Raw genomic sequence first — 27,854 nt, forward strand, 5'->3', positions numbered from 1 at the left:
CTTGGTACGTAATCCGTATATAAGTCGGAAGCCTAGATATCAGCATTATTACACGTTTTGTCTATGATTTTATTAGGGGAGTGTTCTTTATTTTATATGCTGCGTGAGTGGTATATCTATGCTCCTACGTCATCGGGAGATTGAGAGCTTTCAAAATGTCAAATGTTTTAGGCGGGCTGATTTACGAGTTGATTTTTTTTTATAAAGTTCCCCACTTCAATCAGCATGGTGTTGTTATACGCGAGAATACTTTTTTTAAATAGTATTTGTTTTCCTGTAGTCAATGCATTATTCATGAAATTATGACAAATAAGCCGCTGATAATACTGTCCCGACGTTGAAAAATTCCTCGTACAATACCTTACCCGACTTTTTTAGTTTGATTATCAATTAATAACATAAAAATCCCCCATCGCTCGATAAACGTTACAATCCATGCTGATAAAATTATGCAATATACTTTGACATTTGTTACTGCTAGCGCCTCGGTGTCTCAAAAGTGAACTATTCTGTGGCTTACCAAGGCTTAAGCGGCCGATTTAGCCCCCTTAAATTTGCGCGATGAATGTCACATATAGCGAGCAAAAGAACTGACTGTTACACCGGGCCTTAGATAATCTTACTCATATTTATTCTACAGGAAATATAAAGTAGATTTTAAAAATTAAAGCAATCAAGACGAACAATTTCTTGAAAAATTGTATCGCTGTAACTGTATATAGTATCTTATCTTTGCTGTTTACTTTGTAAACGTTTAAAACACGTACACCTGACCGTTGTTTACAAAAAATATTTCAGTTGTATAAATTTCCATGTAGGTAAACTGAATTAACATTCATCTTTGTTTTGCATTTAATGTAATGGGTATCTGTATCCATGTCGGTATGATGTACGAGCATATTGCCATATTGCTAGGTTTCGTGTTATGTTCCACATTAGTTCAACCGTGTCTAATTTGATAGCTGGACAGGAAATATGGCCAATCAACTGCATGTCCGCATTTGCTGATGTGTAATAAATGTGTTTACTGTTGTGTTTCATTTGTCAGTTTTATACGTTTCAATTATATAAAATCTAAAAAAGATACGTTTGGTCAGTAAATCAGAAAAGAGTGTTAGCCAATAATGTTGGACTGAGCCGAAAGTGAGATTACTTCGATAATTACAAGGGATGTAACATTTTAGCCGAAAGATTTTTATTTTATTACCTTTTATTCAAACAAAAAAAAAATAGAATAGCATAGTTACCACCGGTTTTGCCCGAATGTCAAACCTATTATTCACATTGAACAATTAAAAAATATGAAATAAACAACATGACATCTTGTATTTTCCACCATCATGTAACCAGAGGTCCAACAGTATATAATTTAAATAACATCGTCAACTTGTTTATGTATTACATTACATGATTGCAAAATGTTATGCAAATGTGCAATACACGCAATGAAATGCGAAATAACAACCTTATCTTATGCAAATCCTGAGTGTGACAAAAAATCTTAATGTTCCGTAAATATTAAGTAAAAAACTTTGTTTTTCGTTGGTACTTAGATAATAATATTTCTATTTTGTATTTATAAACTTTTTTATTTATTATTTTTCAAATAGGTGCTGTTTGGTTGCATTTATTGATTTATCGAGCTGTTCCAAATACAAATATAAATGGTGTGTAAAGTGTAGTTTGTTTGACGTTGTTGCAGGGCCCCACAGAGAGATGGCAGTAGACGTGCCCGAGTCGTTCATAGCTCGCAACAAGACCCCGCCCCGCTACCCGCCCCCGCGCCCCCCGCAGGTAGGTGGGCCGCCCACCCCGCACAAACCCACTAAACCCTCCGCTAAACCAACCCCCTCCAAGCTCACCCTCATCCGCCAGGCAGCCCTGGACGACGAACTGGAACTGGGTGAACTGAAGCCACACAAACCCGGCAAGACCTTCGAACACAAATCGAACGAAGACAAGGACTCTAAAATGGACGTAGAAGTCTTGATAACAGACGGAGACATAATTAAAGTCAAAGAGGACTTGAACTTCTCTAATTCTGGGCCCACTAGCGGGTCTGGATCCAGTTCTAGCTTCGGCAGTAAGAAGAGCTCTAGAGGAAGCGGAAGTCAAGGAACTTCCAACGCTACCCAGAGTATCAGATCTGTCTCCAGCTCCGCTAAAGACAAATCTGTTTTGAGCGAAGACTCGCCTATATCCATCGGCAAGAGTAGCGTAGCTTACGATGTCAATGAAGATACCATGGTCAAGTTATACATCAGCGATGATAAGAATCCCTTTTCAAAGATACTCTTCGGTGAGAGCGTGGCTTTCTCGGCTCTGAACGAGTCTGTCATGATCCCTATTGTCCCCGGGTATCCCAAGGGCGAGGATTCGCCCCTCCCCGCCTATTCCCCCCTCTCTAGCTCCTCCCAGAGGGCCCCGGCCGGCCTGCAGGAGGATGCGGGTTACCGCTATGGCCACCGGGAGATGGCGGTGGACGTGCCGGATGGATTTGTGCAAATCGTCAAATCCACGCCCAAGTACCCCGGCTCGGAAAAGAAGCCCATTCTAGCGCCTCAGGTAACCTAACGCACAATACAGGGGTTAAAGCAGCACGCGAATTACTAACAGCACGCGGGTACGTTGGCACTTATTTGGTAATCTCTTCCTCATTGAAGTCATACTGACTACTAACTTAACATTGGTGATGGTTTTTTGACATAAGTATTCTTTCATGTTATTTAAATTAAACAAACTAATTGGTTCCTGCATTTATTAAACACAGACTAAAACAAACACAGACTAAAACAGAATCAACTGAACTATACCAAAAAACAGTACCTTACTTATTTTAAAATTACTTAAAAAATATATATATACTACATTATACTTTGTTGTAATATTAATTTCTTATAATTAAATTATAATATGTAAATGACATCCTCAGCACGGGAGATCCCAGTGAGGATATCATTATATCTATGTGTTAATAAGAAAAGAAGACAATAAATCATTATTATTATTATTATTATTATTATTATTTAATCGTGGCCAAAGGCATAATGTTATTAGACTTTTGGGGTATTGGGTCATGTTAAGTTTCTCGTTCTTCATGAGTTAACGTTTTGGACAGCCTTACAGTATCAATTTTAAGACGCCGTAAGGCTTGATGCTGTAATATATGTAGGATGATGCGTGGTTGTACGAAACTTAAAGCGGTTCAATACCCTAAAGTCAACCGAAGAGGTAGGTACTCTTTTTTGGCTGTGAAAATCTAAAATAATATCTTGATTACCATAATTATAGTGGGCGGAGAGATAAGAATAACGATACCGATACCATGATTTTGACCGTGACCAATTAAAGAAATTAAACGAAAAAAATTTTATCATTTAAAATTTTTAGAATGGAATAACTTATTGAGTCAAACCTCAGAATTTCCTCGTACAAAAAAAAGAAAATTATAATATTTGATCATAATGAATAATACAACTCTCAAACCAAAAATGTCATCCAAGAATTGAGCAAAGTCCCCAGCAAAGCCGAGGTCCAGGGTTCAATTCCTAATTACGACAGAATCTTATTTTGATTTTTCTGTGTAACATTTTTTTTAGAGAACTGTTTATATAATCTTCGATGATTGTGTATTATTTGATTTTAAAAGTCTAAACTCGCGCTATTGGAATTAATAAGTTTATCACTTCACCCATCGAAAATACGTATTTCGTGTGTATTGTTCAGTATTTTATCTAACAATGCCTAAAAGGTCGCAGGTGAAAATCATATTGAAGTTAAAACATAAATAAATATATGCTTTTTAAAATCAAGTTGCTTAGTCTATGATAAATAATTTTATTTATGAATTGCTACCAATCTAATTGACATCGTAAGGTAATATTAAAAATGTACCTAATCATTTTTCAAAGCTATATTAATATTTAGTAAATATAAACATACACCTTCTGATAGTTACGCCTACATAGATTAACCTTTCATTTCAACATAGTAACACTGTAGAGTAGGTACCAGAAGTATTTAAAAGAAATAAATGATCCAAATAGAAAACAATGAAAATACTAACTCTTAAAATTTCTTATAATATAAATATTTAGATAATTAATTTGGTAATAACTGCTTAGTTTTTTCTAGTGAATACAGTCAATCTTTTTAAAGTAAACTTTACACCTGAATGTATACCTTATGGTATACCTTATGGTAAATTAAATAAATTACGCAATAATTATTCATAATAATATCTGAACTCTCTATCGAAGAATATCAAATTACTTATTATTACATATTATATTTCACATGTTTATTTATAAATGTTTATTGTAGTCCCATATTAATTATACTATTAATCTTAATTTCATTCTTCTTTCAGAAAAAATCCCTGCTTTTTATCCCTCAACTATATTAATTCTATATTACCAGTAATATTATGTTTACGCAAAGTATTTTTAGATGTGTTTATGTGTAAAGTAACATGTTTTATATTTGCTTATCTGTATATAAAACGGGTTTGATTACATAAACCTATTTATGTCTACAGTTGAAATAATTTATTTTAGTATGGTTTTTATCAATAATTAAGTTAATATCCTCAAATTGTGATAGAAGTTCCATCAAAAGCCAAATGTCGTTAAAAACAGCGGGTTTAGGCAACTAATTCGTATACAATATTTAAATATCAAGAGCAAAAAATGAACCAATGAACGTACTACTTCTGGATTGAGTGCATTCTCCTTAAAAATAATCTCAAAGACTAATGATTTGGATCATCTTGAAATATAAAAACAACTTAATTATACGATAATTTTATTATAGAGTCGAGAATTGTTTTGATTTACAGTGAACGCCTAGTGCTAACATTATGAATGTCAAAATAAAGAAAAATTCTTGGATACCAGTGAAAACATCGACTTTTTAAATTTAAACTTTAATATAAGCATTGTGAGTCACTGTTTTTGTCGTAGGTATCGTTTTTACATGGGAGGATTTTTCGGGACCTCTACTCACTGCAACTTATTATTTACATATCACAGTTAAAAAGCTAAAAGTGATCGGTGCCATTTGTATTTACAGAAATGTAGTGGGTACTATTTTATTTCTCCTACTAAATACTGAGGCCAATGGGGTGGGTACGAATCCCCTAACCCCTCCTTTCCTACATATGCCCCTGCGTCGAGTATTTCTTAAAATTGGGTTTTGTTATAGTTTGGTTCTTTTGAGTTGGAAGTTCACACCATTTGTCTAAGTTTGATAGTCTGAACTTCTTTCTTTCCTTCGTAGTTTGAACATAATAAATCTGTCATTCAAATGCAGTGATTTGCGTACCACGTACCAATTCCAGGGCGTTCATAGCTTTCAGTGTACAGCCGCTAAGGGCTCCGCCACAACCCCTCTTTCTGTTAGGAAGAGAAGTCTTAGCGGTACGCCTCTACCCTCCATACAAACTATCTCATGCTGCATTCATTCCAGGGCGCTCCCGCGTCCAACGGCGGGCCGGGGTCGCCGGGGGCGGGAGCCCCGAAGCCGGTGCCGCCCCCGCGAGACCACCTTCGTATCGAGCGCGACGGTCGCCTCGTGAACCGCGCACCGGCCCCGCTGCCGCCCGCACGACCTGTCCCGCAGCAGCCTACCAAGGATCAGCTGGAGAGTATACGGAAGTTTCAGGTTTGTGGACTTATTACTGTATCTATTTTATCGCCTGATACTTATTTTACATAAAGCGTCAACCAACTATGTACCTACACATCGAGGCAAATTCATTGAGCCATTCATTCCATAACCAACACCTCTGCCGTAGGTTACATACGGTTCACTACGTTTGGTGATTTAGCAGGGGTATCCGGGTTAATTTGGCGATGTTTGTCCAGGTATTGGCGGCGTGGCGGATAGGGAAAGGCCAGTTGAGAACCCTTTAACCTATCCAGATGGACTGTCATGACCTAATTTCTTACCCCTTTCTTTCCCAGAACCTTCCTTTCCTTAAAAAGACCCTGCACCCGTCATCCCCAAATATGAGATAGGCCCTGAGGGCGATTTGTTTCCCCCACCCCCGGTGTGGAGCTAATTTAAAAAAATGTATTCAAGACAACTAGTGAACCTTGGCTTGTGGATCAAATAAATTACAGGTTAGTGTGACACGGTTGAATATGGGCTCCGTGATGAATATTTTTTCAATAGAAATGTATGAACGCATAAAGGAAACCACTTATAGCTAAGATTTATCCGTGACAGTTTCACTTGATTAACTTTTTGGCTTTCTTATAAAGTTATTTAGAAAATAAGTAAAAAAAAACAGTTTTTTGCTTGAAATCGAACGTTTCTAGACTCGGTTTGTCAAACGATTTTAATGCCTATTACCTACGATATAAGGTATACCAAAATTATGGACATTTTTGGCTTGTAGCTTCCTCTTAGGCTGTTTCTCGATTACTTTTGTCAAAACAATTTAATAGTGAACCCTTCTTTGTCAGTGAACCAGCAAAAGAACCAATTGTTGTAAAGAGCCAATATTTGTAAAGAGCCAAGGTTTGTGTAATTATTTTACTTCTTAAATGTAGACATGTGATAATGTGAAACAAATTACACAAGTTAACTTGAGAATTAAAAAAAGTACATTTAAATGAGTATAGAACATAACAAATTAACTGGATACTTGCGATCTATGATTCAAGTTCGTGAAATATTTCACAGATGGCGTAGAACTTGTGTTATTCAATAACAACAGCTCGATATCCGCACCTTTTTACCTGTGAATCGCTAACGAAGACGCAAACCATTTTATAAAGTATTGACTAACATCTGTAAGCAATCGGTTCGAATGTTGGATTATAAATATAACATTTCCATAATTTTTAATATTTAGTGTAAACACTTAATTTATTTATTTTGTAATTTCATGAGTACTACATATGTACTTTTACTGCAGAAATTCCTCGTCAATCAAAATTTCGGAATTAGAAGTCCTGTAATAAATAGAATGAATGAACGACATGCTTCACCTAATTTTGGTAAAAAAATATAAACCTAAAGATTTTTGAAATTTGAGTTAGATACTTTTGGACGATTACCAAATATTTATTTGTAATGACGTATTCATGCCGGGTAATCGAGGATATACTGAACAGTAAGGGTTCCCAACCTTTTTGAGATAGTTAGCTACTTTTTATATTAATATGCATGGCGATCGACTTCTGACAAGAATCGTATAAGATTGCCTTTTTTGGTTCTTCAAAACCATTTAACCGAAACGTTCACAGATACGAACGAATCTAACAAAACCAATTTGTTTTAAGACTGGGATATGAATGTATTCACCCATGGTTGTAAATATTAAATATGTGAATAATAATTATTTATAAATTCATGATCGTAATTATTGGCATCGACCAAAATTTTCTCCGCTATCGACTCGTTCAGTGTAGAAGCATTATATATAAACATAATATTTTTTAAACTTAGACGACCGCCTTAGCTTTCCTAATTGTCATTACTTAATGTACGTAAACGACTCCTACGATTTATGAAGAATTATTTGATACTGGATTTGACTTGTATTTATTAATAATTCTCGGTAATTTTAGTTATTAATATGTAGAATCCTCGTGTCATCGCTTAAGTTTGAAGGTTATTCGTTTTTATATCTTATTAATAACTAAGCGTTAACCGCTGTCATTATATTAAGTGACCAAGGTTAAATGTCAGTCAGGTGACCAACGAACGTGATTTGGACTGAACTTAAAAATATCATGACAAAATTACACAGACGTGAATTTCACATACTAATACACTGCCACAACTACACACGGACCAAATTACACTTGTACCTAATTATACGAGAGAATTACATCTAATATTATACACGTCAAAAAACCTAACCTAGCTTTTGTTTTTTTTTTTCGAATACGGAATTTATTTAGCACATACTTTTAACCTAACTTTAAGAACTTTTAACTTACCTTAATGAACTTTTAATTTAACTATAGATTTAAACTTTTAACTTTAAGTTTAAACTTATAACTTTAAAATTATACTTTAAATTTAAATTAAAAAAGGATATAACGCCACTTACAAGGATATAACAACTCTTCTAGCATGTAACCCTTGCTTCATCCACATTCATCCATAATATTTTGTTACTTCGACTTTGACATCAAATTGCTTCTATTTCATTTGAAATATTTTTAATAACTTACACCGTATATATTGTTTACTGAGAATACTTACTGATATAAAACAATGCTATGTTATTAAAAATCTGGTTAAATTATTCATATTCCTGTTAAAAACGAGACTGCAGGTCTTTAACGAATGAATTGACCAATTTCCACCAGAAAACACGAATGTCTTATGAGGTTGTCGGAACACTTATTCATAAAAATCTAATATTTCACATTTCGTTATTATAGTTATCAGGATAACCGCAGCTGAATGAAAACATGTTCCAATATATTCTGAATGTACTAATATATTATTAGGAAATGGCCTGTCAGCCCACCATCACGTCTTAAACAGTATTTTAATATTTTCGAAGGAAGCAAATACTTTGGGGTGTGACATATTGAATGAAAAAAAACATACACTTAGTAAGACTTTCTTAAGATCTTTAAGATCTAATATTCTTTAAGATCTTTCTTCTAATATTAATATTCTTTAAGATCTTTCTTCTGGACATTTTAACAATCAAGAAATTTCCCTTTTATCTAAAGGTCTTAAATATAACTTAAAATATAATAAAAATGACTTCGATAATGCTGTTGAAAACGTTGCTGTGGACATCGAAACTGCTCTGCATAATAAACCAAAACCGTTTCTATACAAAAGTGCTGAAAATTTAAAAAAATTAATCCCAAAATTTAATCTTAACCTTAAAACAGATCCAGAAGCCCACATCATGAAGAGTATCCGGAATAAGTTAAAAAATGACAAATTAATTTTAACAAAAGCCGACAAAGGCAACACTGTCATCATATTAAACAAAAGTGATTATAACACAAAAATTGAAGATTTCATCAAAAATGATGTGTTTAGTGTCTTACCATCTGACCCTACATCTAAATATTTAGATAGTATAAAATGTGCTATAAAAAATTCTAAAAACTCCATTTTTCAGGATGATTCTTATAACCAAACAAAGTTTTTAACAAAAAACCCCAAAGCACCAAAACTTTACGGATTTCTGAAAATCCATAAAAGTAATTGCCCCATTCGCCCTGTAGTGTCCTGTTGTAATTCCCCCAATTTTAAATTATCTTCATTTATAACAAAAGTATTTAACGATGCCAATGTGTTTTTCCCAAAATATACTATCAAAAACTCATTAGCATTAATCGATGAACTAAAGGACCTGGTTCTTCCCAGTAATTGCAAATTAATATCTTTCGATGTAGTCAACTTATTCCCTAATGTACCTGTCACTGAAAGCAAAACCCTAATTTCTAATTTACTGAATAATTCTCACTTGTCTAAAGATTTAGCTAATGATTTATCTCGTCTTTTTAATATTTGTTTGAATCAAAATTACTTCCAATACAATAATGTTATTTACCAGCAGAGAGAGGGACTAGCAATTGGCGCTCCTACAAGCCCCCTTATCGCTGACATCTTTATGAATAACTTAGAAAACAATATTTTTGCTTCAAATTCACCTCTCTTAAAGAATATTTTACTATGGAGAAGATATGTTGACGATGTTTTTTGCATTTGGACAGGCACTGAAAGACAATTAAACTCTTTTCTTAAAATATTAAACTCCTTTCACAAACAAATTCAATTCACTGTAGAATTAGGTACAAACTTAACCTTGAATTTTCTAGACCTAACTTTAAGTATAATTAACAATAAATTTGAATTTAATATCTATCGTAAGCCCACGTATACTGATATTACAATTCACAATTCATCCAACCATCCTATATCCCACAAACATTCAGCATTTCACTCCATGATTCATAGATTGGTTACCGTTCCGTTAAATAATAATAATTTTTGCAACGAATTATCCATCATTAAACAAATCGCTTTAAACAACGGGTATGATACAAAACTAATAGACAATATTCTTAATAAAAAATTGAAACAAATAGCATCAAATAAATTCCTATTTAACAAATCTTATAACCCTAATAATATAAATATAAATCAAACATTCCAATGGCGTAGAGTTCTGTATACAAATAACTTTTCTTCTTTAAGCGTTAAAAAATTCCCATCTGAAATAAAACCCGCTTTTTACACTAATAATAATTTAAGTAAATACTTAATTAATACTAAAGATAAAGACGACAAACTAAGCCACTCGGGCATATATAAACTTAATTGTAATGATTGTTCTGCTTTTTATATCGGAAAAACGGCCCGGAATGTCAACTTAAGAGTAAAAGAACATTTACGATGTTTAAACAATAATGCCTTTTCAGAATTCGCGAATCATTTAATAGAATCTAATCATTCATTCGATAAAATCTCGGGAACTAAAATATTGCATAAAAATGGATCTGGAATTAGATTAAACAACCTAGAAGCCCTTGAAATAAAAAAAGCAGTTAATAATAATTTAAATATAATAAATAACCAAATTAATTTATCTGATAGTCCCATATTAAATTTATTCCGCCGCTGAAACTGTTATTTCCTTCCCCCCCACCCTCCTCATCATCCTTAATAATTTGTCTCCACATTTTCTATTTGCATCTCTTTCTATCTGTTTTGTATCTCTTTCACTCATTGTTTTCATTTACCTATATTTATATGTGCCTGTATCTAATTTGCTTTAGTTGATATTTAGTCCTGATGAAGCTTGGGACAAGCGAAACCCGGTTGACTATTGTTATTAATTCAAAAATAAAGTGGTGTCTTACTAAGTGTATGTTTTTTTTCATTCAGTATTTTAATAAATCACATACTAATTTTTCTCTGTGTGCTTCAAACTTTCAATGGAAACATATAAAAAAACCGAAGAATAATTACTTTAAAAAAGAACCTTTAAAAATTTCCAACGTATATAATAATTCCTTTAAAAGTCAACTTTTAAAACCTTCCTACGTATCTAAATTATTTACCATTTTTGTTTTGACTGAACGGATCAGTTTTTAAATCTAACCGCGCGTTGATGTCTTTTCTTGCAAGGTGTCATAATCCTTTAGATATTCATCTTCTTTTACCGTTTTTAATCCGTGTACGAAGTTTAACGAACGTACTCCCACTGTAATTATTTACTGCATAGTTACATTTAAGGAAGTGATGATTTAAGAAATACCTGCCATTAAAAAAAACTATATTTGACAGTGGTGTGCGATTTTTTTCCATTGGGTGTGAAATCCCCCATAAAATATTATTGCGCTACAAAGGAATCAAACTCGCAGACCTACCTATTTGCATATTATTTTTGTAGTAGGTACTCAGAGTTATAAAGCAGATAAATTGTGTCTTCAAAAACTATAGGATGACTATTTAATTTCCCTAGATTGATAAATATTGCATTCGTATAGCAAAATGACTACCAGAGAGGTAATTAAAGTAAAAATACATCATTATCACAAAATAATCTCATTTTAAGAACCACCTTTAAGCATTTTATATTTATTTAAATAATATCTGGCACCTATATACATACATAAATTAAAGTTTCTACACGCCCGACAGTTGATTTTGAATTTGAAGATTAAACAACTTAAAATTATTTTGTGATTTTAATTTCTTACGTAAATAATTTATAGATTAATCAAACCAATGTAAACCCAAATCAACACTTCTCGAATAAATTCCTGAAATTTTTTCTTTATTTTAAAAACATTTCCTCGTAAACATCAAAAGTAGATAGGCGGGAAAACCCGGCGTACATCTTTCATTACATCCCGCTTTTACGTTTTACAATCCAATTGGATTCGAAATTGGAATCCAATTTTCGCGCGCAAAAGCCCGCTTTACTGTTAGCGCTTTTTATGTCTAATAGAGTACGTACTGATGGACCGAATACAAAGGCGGGCCGCTGATAGATCAGCTGTAACCCCTCCCTCTTTCTCCTAAGCGACGTTCGTGATAGAGAGAGAGGTTGTAATGGAGTTCTCGGTGGCAGGACCATAGCTAGCGGCTAGCCTAGGCCTCTCAGTCAGAAACCAGCTTGGTGTGTGCACGTGGCTTTAACATTATAATAGGCTGGTAGGTACCTACCGGGTGCGGTAAGTTTGTCCGCACACAATTCGGGTGGACACACTTATCAGCCATGTTGTTTTTTCATTAATTCGAACAAATAAAATATTTTCTATGGTTCTACTACTGAGCGTTATTCTGTCAACTTCTTTTCAGTGGTGTGCGTAGTTTATGTAAAATAGGGAAATATTACAACAAAGCTTTAGGTGATGTGCATTTTATTATATATTTATATATATACATATTTTTCCCGATATCTGCTAATTGAGCAAACGAGAAGGCGTCCTAACATATTTTTGACAGTATATAGATATTTAAAAGCTCCATAGCTCATGATAGAATTAACATAACAGTTGTGTTGAAATCGAAATTCCAGACACAAAAATTAAGCACATTTCATTAAATCCAATTAACTTTTCATAATAGTATTTATTCAATAATATAATCTTTGATATTTTGTGGTAGATATAATACTCTTGTAGCAGTTTTGGGTACTTTTTCAAAATTAAGCTAAAACTGAATTTTCTCAATAATTTTTAGATTTAAACGAATTTATTGATAACAACTGTGTATCCAGTTTTAAAGCCACAAAATTAAACTTTTTGAGTTTTTTTTTAATTAAAAAAATTCAATTTTTTGAACCAAATGCCTGACGAGCTCGCCTCATTATTTCATTTCACCGGGACAGGTAAAAGATTACACTCACCAGCATACAATTCACCTACAAAAATACACACACTACCTGTGTAATACTATAACACTTATCACTGTATGAGTAGTTGTACGTACATAGTTGTTCTCTCGATACTGTCAACTAGAATGTATCGAGTCAGATTGCTTCAGTCACGTATGTAAGCCGGGCAGAGCGCACGCGCTACCTGTCAGCGTTGCCATGGCAATGAATAATAAATAAATAATTCAATTATAAAATAACACAATATCGTACATTTGACCCCCAAGCCGGGATTTGATCGAACTCGGATTACAAAAGTGAGTGGAAATTTCGACGCGAAATTCGTGAAGTTAGTTTGTTTGTGATAAATAAAAGTGTGGTGTGAGTTTAAAAGATCAACAATATTTTGATTAACCTACTAATGTTGACCAATATAAAGTTTTAAAAGATTATATTAACGTGTTTATATTTATTTACAACAACACGTAGGTACCTAACCTACGTAGAAAACGATAAAATAGTGTTTTCTAAATTTTATTAATAGAACAAAAAAATAGCTTTTGCGAATAAGCTTACTAAATTATGAGTCCAGCCCTACACATTGGGATTTTTATTGGTTTATTTGAATGTTGAGTTGAAAATAAAATATTCAACTGTTAAATGTTGAAATGCGTGTGATTCCCGATCTGGTTTCCGAGTAACGGATTGTTTTGTGTGGTATTTTTTTCTGGTTGGAGGTGATCTCACGTTGTTGTTGATAATAGGTACAATTATGTTTCCACGAAAAAAGGCTATTATTAAAAAAAAAATTGACGAATGTTCCACCGTGTTTTCAAATTTTAATTAAATTTCTTTAATAATATGATGTTTGTACACACGAGTGCATAAGGTTTTTTTACAATTCATTAGTAACGTATTTGAATTGCCTATGTTGAGCCAAAGTCTAATGTTTTTGTGGGAAGGTACTCTGTCTTGATTGTACCTGTGACCTATAATATGTAATTTACAGAGGAAATCGTTCATTATTAATTAAGACGTTAGTATTTTCAAAGGTGATACTAAAAATATTGACCTTTTGGTTAAATGGTATCTTTAACGAATGTGCAATATAGGTACATCCCACAATCACGTGTATTTATCTTAGAGCTGTAGACGATTCAACTAAATCTATGATTACAAAATATTACGTTAATTACGGTTAATTTGCATTTCGTAGGTACTCAAAACTTGGATATACACTATTTTTTTTGATATACGATCCGTTCTGTCTTAAATTTATTTCATTTCTCCACTCTTTTACAAGGATTTTATTTCCTTCCGAAGAAGCTTTCGTGGTTTTCATGCAACTACACAAAGTGCCTCATGAATCCCGATGAGTGTTTTTGATATATTATTATGTTGAACTGAAAGTATTTTGTTTTTGTAAAGACAAGTATGTATATATGTCGTGTTGTATTTTTGTCTTGTTAACCGAAGGATCTTAATTGACTTTCATGCTATTACTTTCTGCTATTACATTCCATGTCTTGTTAAATGAAAGGATCTTTATAAACATTCGTATTAATACATACGATTACTTGTTTAATCGGGGGGATCTTTATTGACTTTCATGTTATTACAAAAAATATTTTCATGTTAAGTCGGCGGATATTTATTGACTTTCACGCTATTACACACAATGTCTTGTTAAACCAAAGAGCTCCTTGATGTTCCTGATGCACAGAATAACTTGGACATGTCAGGCAATGATTCATTGAATGTCTGTGACCGATTTCGCCTTACAGGACCGGAATTTTAACGGTGGTTCGTTTGGCCCGACTCACTACTGTTTTTACAATGCTACCCGATACTCACTATGAACTACACTACAATAACACAGGAACTTGTCCACTTCTCGAGAGACAGCTTCAAAGAGGACAGTTTCCACCGTGAAATTGAGGTTAGGCTGCGTTTGATTGACATTTCAGGTTACATAATGCGAGAGATGGACGAGATGGGATAGTATTATTTTAGTAATTACTACACGGAAATGTATTTAAAGCGTTTGTACAATACAAAATTTCAATCAGTGTCAAATTAAAAGAGTAATAATACTTGCGACTTTCTAGAGGGAGGAGATTTAGTTTGTTGATATTCCTAATCCCTTACTATTTTATCAGTTCTAATTATTGTATTGTTTTTTTTTCAAGCTTTAAAGTAGTATCTAGAGTGCAATTTGTTTTCTTCAACCTTTCCGTATCTGACGTACAATACGTTGTGGATGTAATTCTATTAGATATGCATTAACCTTTTAGTAAAGCTTTTCTAACTAAGCTATATTATCTGACTTAAGTAATCAACGGATAGCTGACTTGATTGCCTCATCAAATATTGACCGACTAGACTAGGCCAAGATTAGACAGATGATATTTTTATTGGCAGACTTCTGACAGAAAGCTAAGTATAAACAAAATATTGCCTGGTAGGCGTTGTGACATGTGGTGCATCTGTTTAATTTCATAATTATTCTTTAACTTACAATACAATCTCTTTCTAGCGTCTAGGATAAAAACATGAAATAGTAAACATATTAACACCATATATAGACTGAAACACAAACCAAGCAAATTACTAAAAACCTTACGTCATAATTATTATATAATTCTTTTAGCAACTTCATATTATTCAAATAATTAAATTTTAATGTAAATTAAGGATTCTAACATATTTTTTGATACACGCAGTACTTTTAGTAGAAAATTGCTGAAAGCAGAAAAGTCCGTTTTGCTTTAAAAAAAAACAATTTCGAAACAAGTGCTTCGTTTATACATTATGTAATTTTCTCATTTCTGTGTATGACACTATTGTTTTTTTTCCCAAGGGGGTATTAGGATACTTAAAAAAACTTGTTTTAAAGTTAGTTGATCGAATCGTACACTCTAATTTTCTTATACACTTGTTTTTCCTTTAAATTTATAAAAATATGTAATCGTAGAGGTTTTTTATCTGCTGCTAATGTTAACACGTGAAAATGGTGAGGATGTATTGCTGATTTATGTCTGTATCTATGTTTCCTCCTTAAATATGAATTTTTTTAAATCATCAACACGTAATAACCTAGTGACTCTTGAAGATATCATTATTCCAACATGTTACAAAAAAGAAAGATGATAATTTTTTTATTATAATTAGAATCTGGATAAATGGATAATAATTCTTACCTGTGAGAGGGAGACAAGAAAAACTTTATGATGCATTCATGATTGGAAGTTGATAGCTCATCACTCACTTTTTCATTATTATTCTTAGACTAATGACTTAACGCCATATTTTGTAATGTAGTATAATAACATTATATTATTGACATTCTATTTAATTGTATCATTACTATTTATGGTTTCGCAGGCCAAGGAAAGCTAGACCTAAGCAAATGAATAAAAAATCAATGGACGTAAAAATACGAATACTGTTCGCCATCTATAAAATTAGCTCCTACCATAAATAGATCGAAGCTAATTATTAGCGGCCATGTTAAGCCTCCTGCGGCCCCAATAAAAATTACAATTGTGTTGTATTATTATTTATTACATACCATATAAATATAATCTGTAATGTTTCATAGTGCTATTGGATCCAAACAGACAATCTGTACCTATCTACTACATTCCTACGTTGTTTTCTTTTCTGTGACAGTGAAATTTTACAAGGATTTAGCGAATCTTCTAAAATACGGATATTTGTAAATTAACCTAAAGATCTTTAACTATTTTTATTTCTAGTTTTGGAGCTTACAATTCGTTCACTTTAATAGGAATATTTGTGTTGAAAATCCCTTTAAACTAAATAATATAATATAATAATTACAATTGATTCTCAAGCAAACAATCAAATATCCTTTTCTCTAAATTCATTCCAAAATATTATCCTTTGTAGTTCTATTGAACGAAAACAACTATGTATGTAAATTACTGATAATATTAAAAATGCGCAATAATAATACAGATTTTTTTAAATGATGGTGAATTCTTAATTAAAAGATATATGGTACATTAATTTATCACATTGGGTGCTTGTTTTGTACAGTATTAAGTACACAGACATTATGGAAATTCAAATCATATTTATTTAATACATTGTTAAAATACGGTACGTACTCGTATATGCATTGTTTTAATTCAACTGCTAACCACATTTCAATATTCATATTTCATGACAAAAAAATGCATCTGTGAATTTGACACTAGGTTGGTCTTTGACTCAATTTTAAGTGGCACGATTAATAAGCGAGTACGGATACAAAGTAGATAGTGTACATTTATTTGTTAACTGTGAATTAAGTTACTAATTTTGTGCAAAATCGCCCTCTTCATACTTGAAGTACTTTATTTGACATTGAGTATATATGACCTACTACACTCGGCGTCACAAAAAACGCACTTATTGCAAAATCTTACGAGACAATAAAGCGATCGTCTCTTTCGGATGTTCCACGCCTCCGGAGTTCTTCCACGCCTCCGGCCACTAGTCTCTTGAAACCGTTGGAAAACCCGTCGAATGGCAAAACGACCTAAGTTTAGTTGCCGAGCAACGTCCCTGATTGCAGTAGTGCCACCATTTGAGTGATGTCGTCAGCAGTGGTGTCCATTTAAGGGGTTGTTTTCTATCGCTAATTATTTTACATGTGTCCTCTTCAACGTTTGGATAGTGAATGACCTACATTTGACTTATATTGCTCCTTTTATAACCCTGGAAGATGACACAAGCTGTGTTTAACGTCCCGTATTCGGAAAATTTGTATCATTTATGAAATTAAACTATTTTCTGATAAGAAATCGTTAAACATTATTTCAATTGATTTCAATATTGTTTGGGTTAGATGTATTGGCTCGGGTAATCTTACGCTTGAAACTTGTTTTCGAATATGCATTTCTTTTGATGCCTAGTGTATATTATGTTAAACTTTATAATGCTGAAACATTTCACAACTAATGGAATTATGTTTATTTTTATGTGCGATTCTTGTGACGCCAGTACATTTGGTGTTACCGAAATAAATTTTGTATTTGTATCAACCTTTATCAATTGAAAAACTCGCACCGACGGAAGTTAAAGTGAAGCATTTACCTTAATAAGTTGTCTTTCATAATGTATAACAATTCTGCCCATTCTATGCAAAAAGTCTCACTTTGGAAACCCACTTTTAGAAATTTTCTCGGGGCTTGCTATTCAATACTTAATCTCAGGACCAGTTCATTCACAACAATGACTCATCACTAAAATTGACACACGTGTGTGTGTGTTTTTCGACGTTTTTCCCTTGGGCTATCAAAGGTTGAGCAAAATGGTAGATATTGTGAGTATTCAATACGTCGATACAAAGAAAACCTTCCGTCGTATTTTGATTTTCAGTCATTGTTGCCGATTAAAACATTCAAACAAAGACATTGCATTCTGCAGTATTAGAAAAAGTCGATATCGTTAAACTGGTTACCGGATAACTCATCAATATGACAATTCAACACATCTTTAAAAAGTGATGAATCAAAAACTAGGTTAAATAGTTACCTATGTAACCTACTGAACGCAGTTTTTTTGTTTCATCACTTTTCATGACTTTATGATTTGTTGAACTGTCATTTTGATGAGATCACCATAATATTAAAAGTCTAAATCAAAAGTAGGAAACTTATCACCGACCATGAATCTTTTACAACTCTTCTTTCTAACATAGGAAAGGAATCCCGTTTCTATGGGATTTAAGCTACAAAACAATGATTGTCGGTACTATTATCTTTCACGGAATCAATCCAGTGGAAGCGTTCCATCTATAGACTGATATCTCCCTACCCGTACAACCATGAGGCAGTTAATTAAAATTTATAAACCCGATTCAAGATAGATTCTTACGTTTTGTGGAGATTTTATTGGCTTTTAATTTTATGTGCCGAATGCGAGAAGTAAACGTTTTCATTAAAAATTCCACTATTTTGAAAATTTTAAAACTACTCTTGTCTAAATGCCGGTCATGGTTCATGGCCAAATATGGCTTCAAAATTAGTGACGTTAGAAAAAGCAACAATTTATTGATTTTCTCACTTGCAATTTCAATCGTGGGTTCTGATTTTTTGCAGTAACAATATAAGTGATCATATCATTCTAAATTACATAATTTCATATTGTATTTCTTCTTCTTCTGGTGCCGTCTCCTTTCAGAGGTTGCCTGTCATCAGCATAATTTATTTAACTGTCTTGATGATATTTTGGACTTGTAAAGTGATAGTTTTGGTTGCTTTTTTATATCGTATTATATACATATAGGATATTATATGCACTAAAATGAACAAAAATTTGATTATTTATACGAATTAGTTTAAATCAGTTATTACTGAATTTAAGCACATTTTTTGGCGTTCTAAAAGTCAATACTTTTCCTTTTAGAATCGTCTTCGGATTTTTAAAAAATCAATATAATTTTTTATTATCAATGTTCAATGGTTGTTCGTAGATTTAGCATTAGCTATTTGCTTAAAATAGTTGTATTTTAGTTAATATTTTTCACCAATTCGATTTGTCTCCTTCAAACGAAAATATGTGGGTTTGATATTCTACTAGTATTATTTGCTGAATGGGTTTGGCTAAATTCTAGATCGCTAAATGGTCTTGACACGTCTTTCACCATTGTCCGATGTGTTGTTAAATTGTGCCGAAGTTGTATTTTTTACACACGCATGACCTCCTCGATAGAAGTGAGCAGATATACTCGAGGTCAATGACCAACTGCCACCCAGCTTCTGCAGCAAACATAATAATCATCCAATCAAATTATAAATAACAACCAGGTTATGTTAAAATTTGGAAGAAGAAAAATTCGTCAATTTTGTTTGAGTAGAAATAAAAGATACAATTCGAAATAATCAATATAATATACTAGGATATTACAAAATCCATCATTGTATTATACACGTATTGCGTGTAATTAATTAACACTCCTTAAACATCGCGATTATTTTTTTGGTTACTGTATCGTGTTGCGCTTTCTCTTTCTTTAGCGAACGTTTTGAACAACATTATAGTGTCCATCATCAAGGCACGTTGGTAGATATTTGTGAAGTGTATGTAAATGTATTTGGAAGTGATACCGTGTTGCAAGAGTCAATCTTCCTTTTAATATGGTTTCTGGGTTTAGTTTTGGTGTAGCCGTCTAATACCAAAGGTCGAGTACTATTAAACTTAGCCCCGTCGTGTAATATAAACTAACTAACTAACCATCAGGCTGTTTCCCCGCAGGGATGGGCAGAAAGGACGGACCACCCAACAACTCGGTATCAGCACAAACCCCTTGCCTCATTCACATTCATACACCGTCTCAATTTTTTCTAAAGTTAGTAATAAATTGAGTTGTCAGTTTTTTGTTTAGAACAATTCTAGATAAGCCGATTTTCAGAATATTATAAACTCAAAAGTCGACTTTCTTGATTCGTTTTTTCTATTTGCAAAATGTAAAGATCTAATCGCTGTAGCATTTAATAACATAAAATAAAGGTCTGTTATTTCAACTAATTTTAATAATTCATCAATTTTGAAAGGAATTTTTCAATTTTTTTACTGTTTCAGTTTAGTGAAACAACTAGCCCATAATAGAATAATGACCACCTAAATAGAACTTTCACAGAACTTTGAAATATGATGAATTGTTCAAATTCTGGGAAACAACTGTCCCTAAGTGTCCTTGCAATTCAGCTTATATCAAAATCTTAAAAATATGCAGTCGACTTTCAATTAGAGTCTGTCCGCCACCTTTTCGGGCTGTTTTACCGGTGCAATTTATGCAAAGTGGCGAGCTCGTCCAGTATAAATCATTCAGCTCTAGGTCAGTATGCCGCGTGGCCATCATTCTCATCGTTATACCTGCTGGTAGCTAGTTGCAAGTGGTTGGTAGGTTGTATCAAAAAACAGTATCGAGACTCGAAAGGCAGTAGCACATCACGGGTATGCGCGCTGGTATGCAAAGCCGCGAAGCCGACGCTATTTTAATGTTGTCGCTTGTATGTTTTCCGTTTAATACTCGTATTGCGTATGTAGGGCAAAGTGGGTTATTAGACTTATTCTTATTATGTTGGAGTTACATATTGTTATTATTGTTCGAGGAACGGATTAACAAGATGTGTGTTGTAGGCATTAGGATTTTATTTAAAAATATATGTTTAACAAATCCCTGGGTAGATGATAGTAGAAAATTCTCACTTTCACACACTTTGAAATAAATTCACCTGAAATATCAACATAAATCCTCCATGCATTATGTTAATTTTTTTAAAGTTTTTATTAAATTTTTTGTATCTAAACATAAAAAACTCTCGTTGTCTTTGTATCAAGCAGTGAATTATGTAAAATATAAAATCATGTTAAAGCCAACCAGGGCGTTGATAAATAAAAATATTAAATTTAATTTTTTATTTCATCAAAAAAAAAATTAAATACTTAAATTTTATTTTTTTATTTTCATCAAAAAAATTAGAGAATATAAAATATATCATTAGTAAGTGTACCGGACAGCAGGCGGATAGACATAATCATTAAAATAATTAAGGAAATGAATATTTACTGTTATCATGCAATTAACGATGCCGAATCCCTTTTGAAGCTTATCACCGGACACGTATCATGTGTCAAATGGGATTTAACCGTAGTAATTAAAATTTGGTTATTTTTCTTTGTTCCATAATGCTCTCATGCATCCTGTTTAGAGATAAGAATATTTGATGTACATTAACACGTGTTCAATTCGAACTCAATAAATATGCAAACAACTGCCACAATCAGTCAGTTGTCCGACGACATTCGCAAGTTGTGTTTCTTTGAAAATCCTTACCTAAGGTAACCCCGAGAGGAAAACCGGCATTTACAGTCAATGTCACTGGCGTAGGTGTCCAGTACATTTATGGTCCTTCGAGCCGGATTTTCCTCAGATATCAAGAAATATGACACCGTCACTGCGCTCCTGGAAAGGCGCCGAAGCACCTGCTTCCAGGAGAGGATTAGTGCCGGCACCCGAAGACAGCGGCAACTCGCGCTCTACTCGGGAAATAGTTAGAGCACTACAAGAGGAAAATTGGCGCTTACAACGCCAATTAGAAGAAGTAAGAGTACTACAGGAGGAGAATTGGCGCTTACAACGCCAAATAGAAGAGGGTTGGCGCTTACAACGTCAACAAGAAGATGGGCGCCCACAGCTTCTACAAGAAGAGGAGACTGCACGGTATTTGGATGCACTGTTTGCAGATTTCCAGGGTGGCTGGAAGTCCATCCTCACAATATTGGCTGAGGATAACCTGCAGACTTTGTTCTCACCTCAGCAGATTACGCCAGATGGATCCACGGCTGTGATGGACATTCCACAGTTACCGTCATCTTCTGAGCAGATGCTTCATAAAAATGAAGAAAATGAAAATGCACACGGTGCAACTCGTCAGGGTGGCTGGAAGTCTACCCTCACACTACTGCCTGAGGATATACCGGAGACACCGTTCCCGCCTCAGGATCCGCGTGAGGATTCCACGGCTGTGATAGAAAAGGCACAGCTACCGTTAACCCCTGTGCGGCAGCTTCATAAAAATGAAGAAAATGAAAATGCACACGGTGCAACTTGTCAGGGTGGCTGGATGTCCACCCTCACACTACTACCTGAGGATATACCGGAGACACCGTTCCCACCTCAGGATCTACCAGAGGATTCCATGGCTGTGATAGAAAAGCCACAGCTAACGTTAACTCCTGTGCGGCAGCTTCATAAAAATGAAGAAAATGAAAATGCACAGAGTGCAACTCGTCAGGGTGGCTGGAAGTCCACCCTCACACTACTGCCTGAGGATATACCGGAGATACCGTTCTCGCCTCAGGATCCGTCAGAGGATTCAACGGCTGTGATAGAAAAGCCACAGCTACCGTTAACCTTTGTGCGGCATCTTCATAAAAATGAAGAATATATTGAAAAAACATTGTCGCTAAGTAATGTAATCGAAAAGAAACGACTCGCAAGCAAAGGGGTCGACAACCAGGCACATAATATGGCGCTGATGGAAAGTGAAATTAATGATGCCGCATTATCATCCAGAGGCGTATGGAGCCCCGGAAACACCATTCACGAGGACGATTCAAGATTTGTGAAAATTGTGAAAGTTGTGAAAATTGTGAAATCTTTGAAAAATGTGAAATTTATGAATCTGCCGAGTGACATTTATCAGCAAATTAATGTACGTGAAATCAGAACACCGGTGGCACAAGAAGTGTATCAACACATAATATTAATCAAACGAAAGAATGGAGATGTCTTTGTTCCGCATGAAAAAAGTGAACAAACTGTTTATGTTAAGCCTATAATGGCGCCCGAAGACACAAGCCAGGAAAAAATAAACAATGATAACATGATTGCGCACGCGGCAGTTGTGCCTACAATAAGTTTTGAAGAAGATGTTGAAGAAATCTTCCAATATAAACAATGGAGAAAGTCAACTTGGTTCCTAGATACCGGACAAAGAATCGCGATTGCAGCGTAATTGAAATAAAGATTGGAATAAATAATAAGGAACCAGATAAGGTTCAGACAAACTCAATAAGAAGAGTCATTTGAGTTTTTAATAACAATAACACTGACTCAGTAATAACAATAACACTGACGAACTTGAACTACAAACGAAAGAATTGTTTATTATAAACAAATACCTCACATGTAAACACTTGACATGTGGGTCACATAACCGAAGGCCGCCCTTTACTTAACAGGCGATTCGTTCATTCATTCTGCTGAAATATGAAAGCTGATTACTTTAACGATCACTTCATGCCGTCAAAAGATACGGATTTTTAATTGACATTGAAGAAAACATAGCAGTACCTCTCAACGACAGAAACTTCAACGAATATCTACACTTGGAAGATACCAACACACCTGCTGTGAAAACCATTGTTCTTCACACCTTAAGAAGATACCTTGCTGTCCGAGGAAACTATTTGGTGAAAAATACTTTTTCACGTTGGGGGTGTACCGGACAGCAGGCGGATAGACATAATCATTAAAATAATTAAGGAAATGAATATTTACTGTTATCATGCAATTAACGATGCCGAATCCCTTTTGAAGCTTATCACCGGACACGTATCATGTGTCAAATGGGATTTAACCGTAGTAATTAAAATTTGGTTATTTTTCTTTGTTCCATAATGCTCTCATGCATCCTGTTTAGAGATAAGAATATTTGATGTACATTAACACGTGTTCAATTCGAACTCAATAAATATGCAAACAACTGCCACAATCAGTCAGTTGTCCGACGACATTCGCAAGTTGTGTTTCTTTGAAAATCCTTACCTAAGGTAACCCCGAGAGGAAAACCGGCATTTACAGTCAATGTCACTGGCGTAGGTGTCCAGTACAGTAAGTAAAATACCTATATGTAAGTTAGTAACAATGACATTGTTGAAAAACTAATGTTACAATAATGGAATAGTTTCTAATAGAAGAAAAAGTAAATATGTATTTATTGCAGAATAGATATAATATGTCGCGTAGGTGAATAAATTAAGAAGTCATTAACCCTTTTCCGTTCAAAGTGTCAATAAGTAGTTCTAACTACTGTATATTTACGAAAGTAAAGAGAAAGAATAAATGAAAGGAAAAGGTTAACTCTAGTTGTAGCCATTATAAGCAATGTAAATATCAGATAAGTTATTGATATTAATTTTATCGCGATATTGGCAAAATAAAATGCATTGATAACATCGATATAAATACAACGACTGTTTCGTGCTGGCATTTAAAACATTAAAAAATAAATCTCGGCTTTTTGTAAAATATTGCGAAAAATAATAACCGTATCACACTACCAATAGATACATACGGATTTTATCATATTTCATATCTAAATAGTTTACCGTTGCAGTTTTTACACACCGATGGAAGGTCAGTTAAAAATATAGTTGGTCATCATTGGGCAAATGGTTTTACAGCTCGCTTGTTTTACCTCTAAGGTCAACCGTAATATTTAATTGATTCAATTTTTCTAATACAGTGGCGTAACGAATTTTGGGTTTGGACAACTACCCGGGGCCTCGTGCATTGAAGGCTAACGATAATTTAAAATAACGATAATAGTGCGAGGAAATAGGTTCGAAGCAAATTAAAGAATTTTCACCTACCGCGGCGCAAATATTCCACTAAAACTGGTCGAACCTTCTCATTTGGCGGCATTATGTGCAAAGCTGAATCATTCTTCAAAAATGTTTGATGAGATGTTTTTTAAAAATAATTCAATAATTCTTGATCTTGATAATGTAAGATAAGCTTTAAAAAAATTTGACAGAAGATGAAAAGTTCCCAGAGATTGCTCGAATCCTTATAGAGAGAATTTGCTTTGTGTTTGTGGAATTCAGCGTAAAACCCATGCAAATGAAATTAAAATATAGACACCAATGTTAAATACATAATTATTCATATTGAGTGGGGCTTGTCGATGTGGACCGGTAGTTAGCCACATTTTTTTTTATTCGTCAAACACTACTTTAAGACGATAATTATAAGCGGGTAAAAACATTTTTTCTTCGCAAGATTCCTCGTCGCACAACTATGTCTTTTTACGGGTTTTTCGTGTATCTTAACCAAACGGGGTTATCTTGATTCCGTCATAAATTGTAGATTTTTGTAATTTGCGTAATGATGCTAACAAATGTCTCAAAAACGTTTTCTTTAAATTGTGTCTGTAAATGGTCGCAGACATAAGTATTTACAGCACGACTCCACTCATTACCACTCGACTGGGGCGACTTGATGATTTCAAGTTTATGCATGTTTGTATGTAACTAACAATAATTATACACTACTTCATTATTTATTTTGAATCGATCAATATCTATATTACTTTACGCCCTGATGCAAAAAGAAAGAAAGATTATTTCGTAATCGTTCTGGTGACATACCATAATTTCGGCTGTCTGTGCATGCGTGATGTGAAATAATCTTACGTGTTCCTGAATAATATGTAAAATTATTTAAGTTCAATAAACTTTTAATTTTCAAAGTTGGAACTAATAAACATTAAATCATATCCGACAAGCTATAAAGTAGGTACCTACCGACATTGTTTTATTGAGAATTCTTTATTTGAGATGTTTATTTGTTTTGTTTTAATGTTTCAAAGCTGCTTAGATAAATTATTATTTATAATGATTTAATTTTTCAAGTTTACTAATATACGAAAATTAAATTTCTTCTTTTGATCTTGATTTTTTTTAAATAAAACTGTCAGCTTCGTTTATGAACAATAAAAATATTCCGCAACTTTTTACGGGTCTAGTCTAATTATAAATAATTTTGCTGTAATGAATTGAGTTACGTTTATTCATCTGAATTTTTCTAATACTTTCCTGTTTTATTTATCCTTCCCTTCTTCTATTTCAACCACACACCAATACTGCAAGGTTTCAAACTCCTTGATTGTTTAATAAAACATGTTTTAAAGAAAAATATTACAAATAGGCAAAGAAAACCATTTTGCAACGTGAACAAACATTTATTTCAAATTGTTTATTTTATTTTATTTCGTTTTTCTCCCAACCGGGATTTTTTATGGATGTTAAAAACATAATTTACGTATTGAGCTATATACATTTTAAAATAATGATATAACAGTAAACTGATAAAATTAATATTAAACAATTTTATTAAAAAATGTAACAGTAACATAAAATAACATAGAAACTAGAACGATAGTACTTATAGACAAATAATTAAAACTACATTACCAACGCTACTATAATTTGAAGGATTCAACAGTGCTGTTATAATTAAACTTAATTCTATAAATGGAATCAATAAATATATCAATAGTACCCACAAATTTGTTGCCCAGATCATGCATCCTATTGGTTAGTGACTGTGTCTGGTAGTTGGTTGTTTATGTATTGCAGAAGAATGTTTCATTTTGTCTTGTGTTCCTAGTCGGCACACCGATTTTAATAGTGGAATGCGTGATTCAATTAATAACTATTTAAAAATCGGGTAGGTACCCGTGGCACTATCTAGTTTATCTATCTATCTAGTTTGACCACATTATAGTATATAACAACCTTCCACGTAGCATCAAACAAATAACCGACATACTTAAATTTAAGTCATCACTAAAAACATTTCTTTTAACGGAATGTCACTACACCTTAAATGAATACCTCACATAAATTAAATACCTCTGTTTTTTTAAATTTTTTATTTATATACATTTGTTAACATGTAATTGTTGGGTTATGTAATATAATGTGTATTTGTTGGGTTAGCTGGAAGAAATAGGATGTAACCTATAAGCTATACCCTTTGTACTCTCTATTTTTGTGTAATAAATATTTGTTTGAATTTGATATACAAATTTATTCTCGTAGAACTTTGCTATCATACAAATAGATGGCTGTCCAAAAAAGGGAATTAATTGAGGATAATAATGATAAAAATGACCTGATCAATGAAAATAATCTGGCCTCAGTAGCTCTGTGGTAGAGTGTTGTTCCGGTAAGACAGAGGTTCTTGGGTAGATCTCCATTTGCGACGGTTACATTTTTAAGTTTCTATGTCTATTTCTATTTCATTCTTCGTTTAGATCTATTAGTATTATCGTTTTCTTTCATTGATTTATTTGAATTGTTTAGTTCTAAAATTAATCTAATGCGTATGTCTAATACCTACTCTGTAAATTATACACTAAATTTATGGCGTAATTGGTATTTTTTATAAGTAGTGTCATTTGTAGCATTTTAAATGTTGTGGGTAGGTACATGTCAATTTATTCAGATACGATCAAACAAACAACAAAAAAACTACACATTTTAACATAATATCACCGAAAAATCACAATGGTTTTATGTATGATTCATTTTATAATAATGTCTACTGGCTGATGTTGATTTAAAATATCACGTAACAAAATTTCTATTGTTTTCATCGGAAAACTCCTATTGTTGTTGGATTGATTTAGTTTCAAAAACCTGCTTTGGCGCTTCCATTAGTAAATCTGAT

The 27,854-nt window shown here is 33.3% G+C and overlaps 1 protein-coding gene across 5 annotated transcripts in view; it reads left to right on the forward strand.

Annotated features, from left to right (window-relative positions):
* sdt (MAGUK p55 family member stardust) overlaps positions 1-27,854 on the forward strand; it is a 258,609-nt gene that overhangs the window by 182,959 nt on the left and 47,796 nt on the right. For 4 of the 5 annotated variants that reach the window (XM_089642614.1, XM_089642615.1, XM_089642616.1 and 1 more), the window contains 2 exons: positions 1,703-2,565; positions 5,467-5,661. In XM_089642614.1, coding sequence (XP_089498740.1) covers positions 1,703-2,565; positions 5,467-5,661 — 1,058 coding nt within the window. The remainder of the gene's footprint in view (positions 1-1,702; positions 2,566-5,466; positions 5,662-27,854) is intronic. The other variant, XM_089642618.1, reaches the window with a different exon arrangement.

This window comes from Hesperophylax consimilis, chromosome 18 (assembly GCF_061612785.1).
Source record: "Hesperophylax consimilis isolate HC1 chromosome 18, BYU_Hcon_1.0, whole genome shotgun sequence".
Lineage (NCBI taxonomy): Eukaryota > Metazoa > Arthropoda > Insecta > Trichoptera > Limnephilidae > Hesperophylax > Hesperophylax consimilis.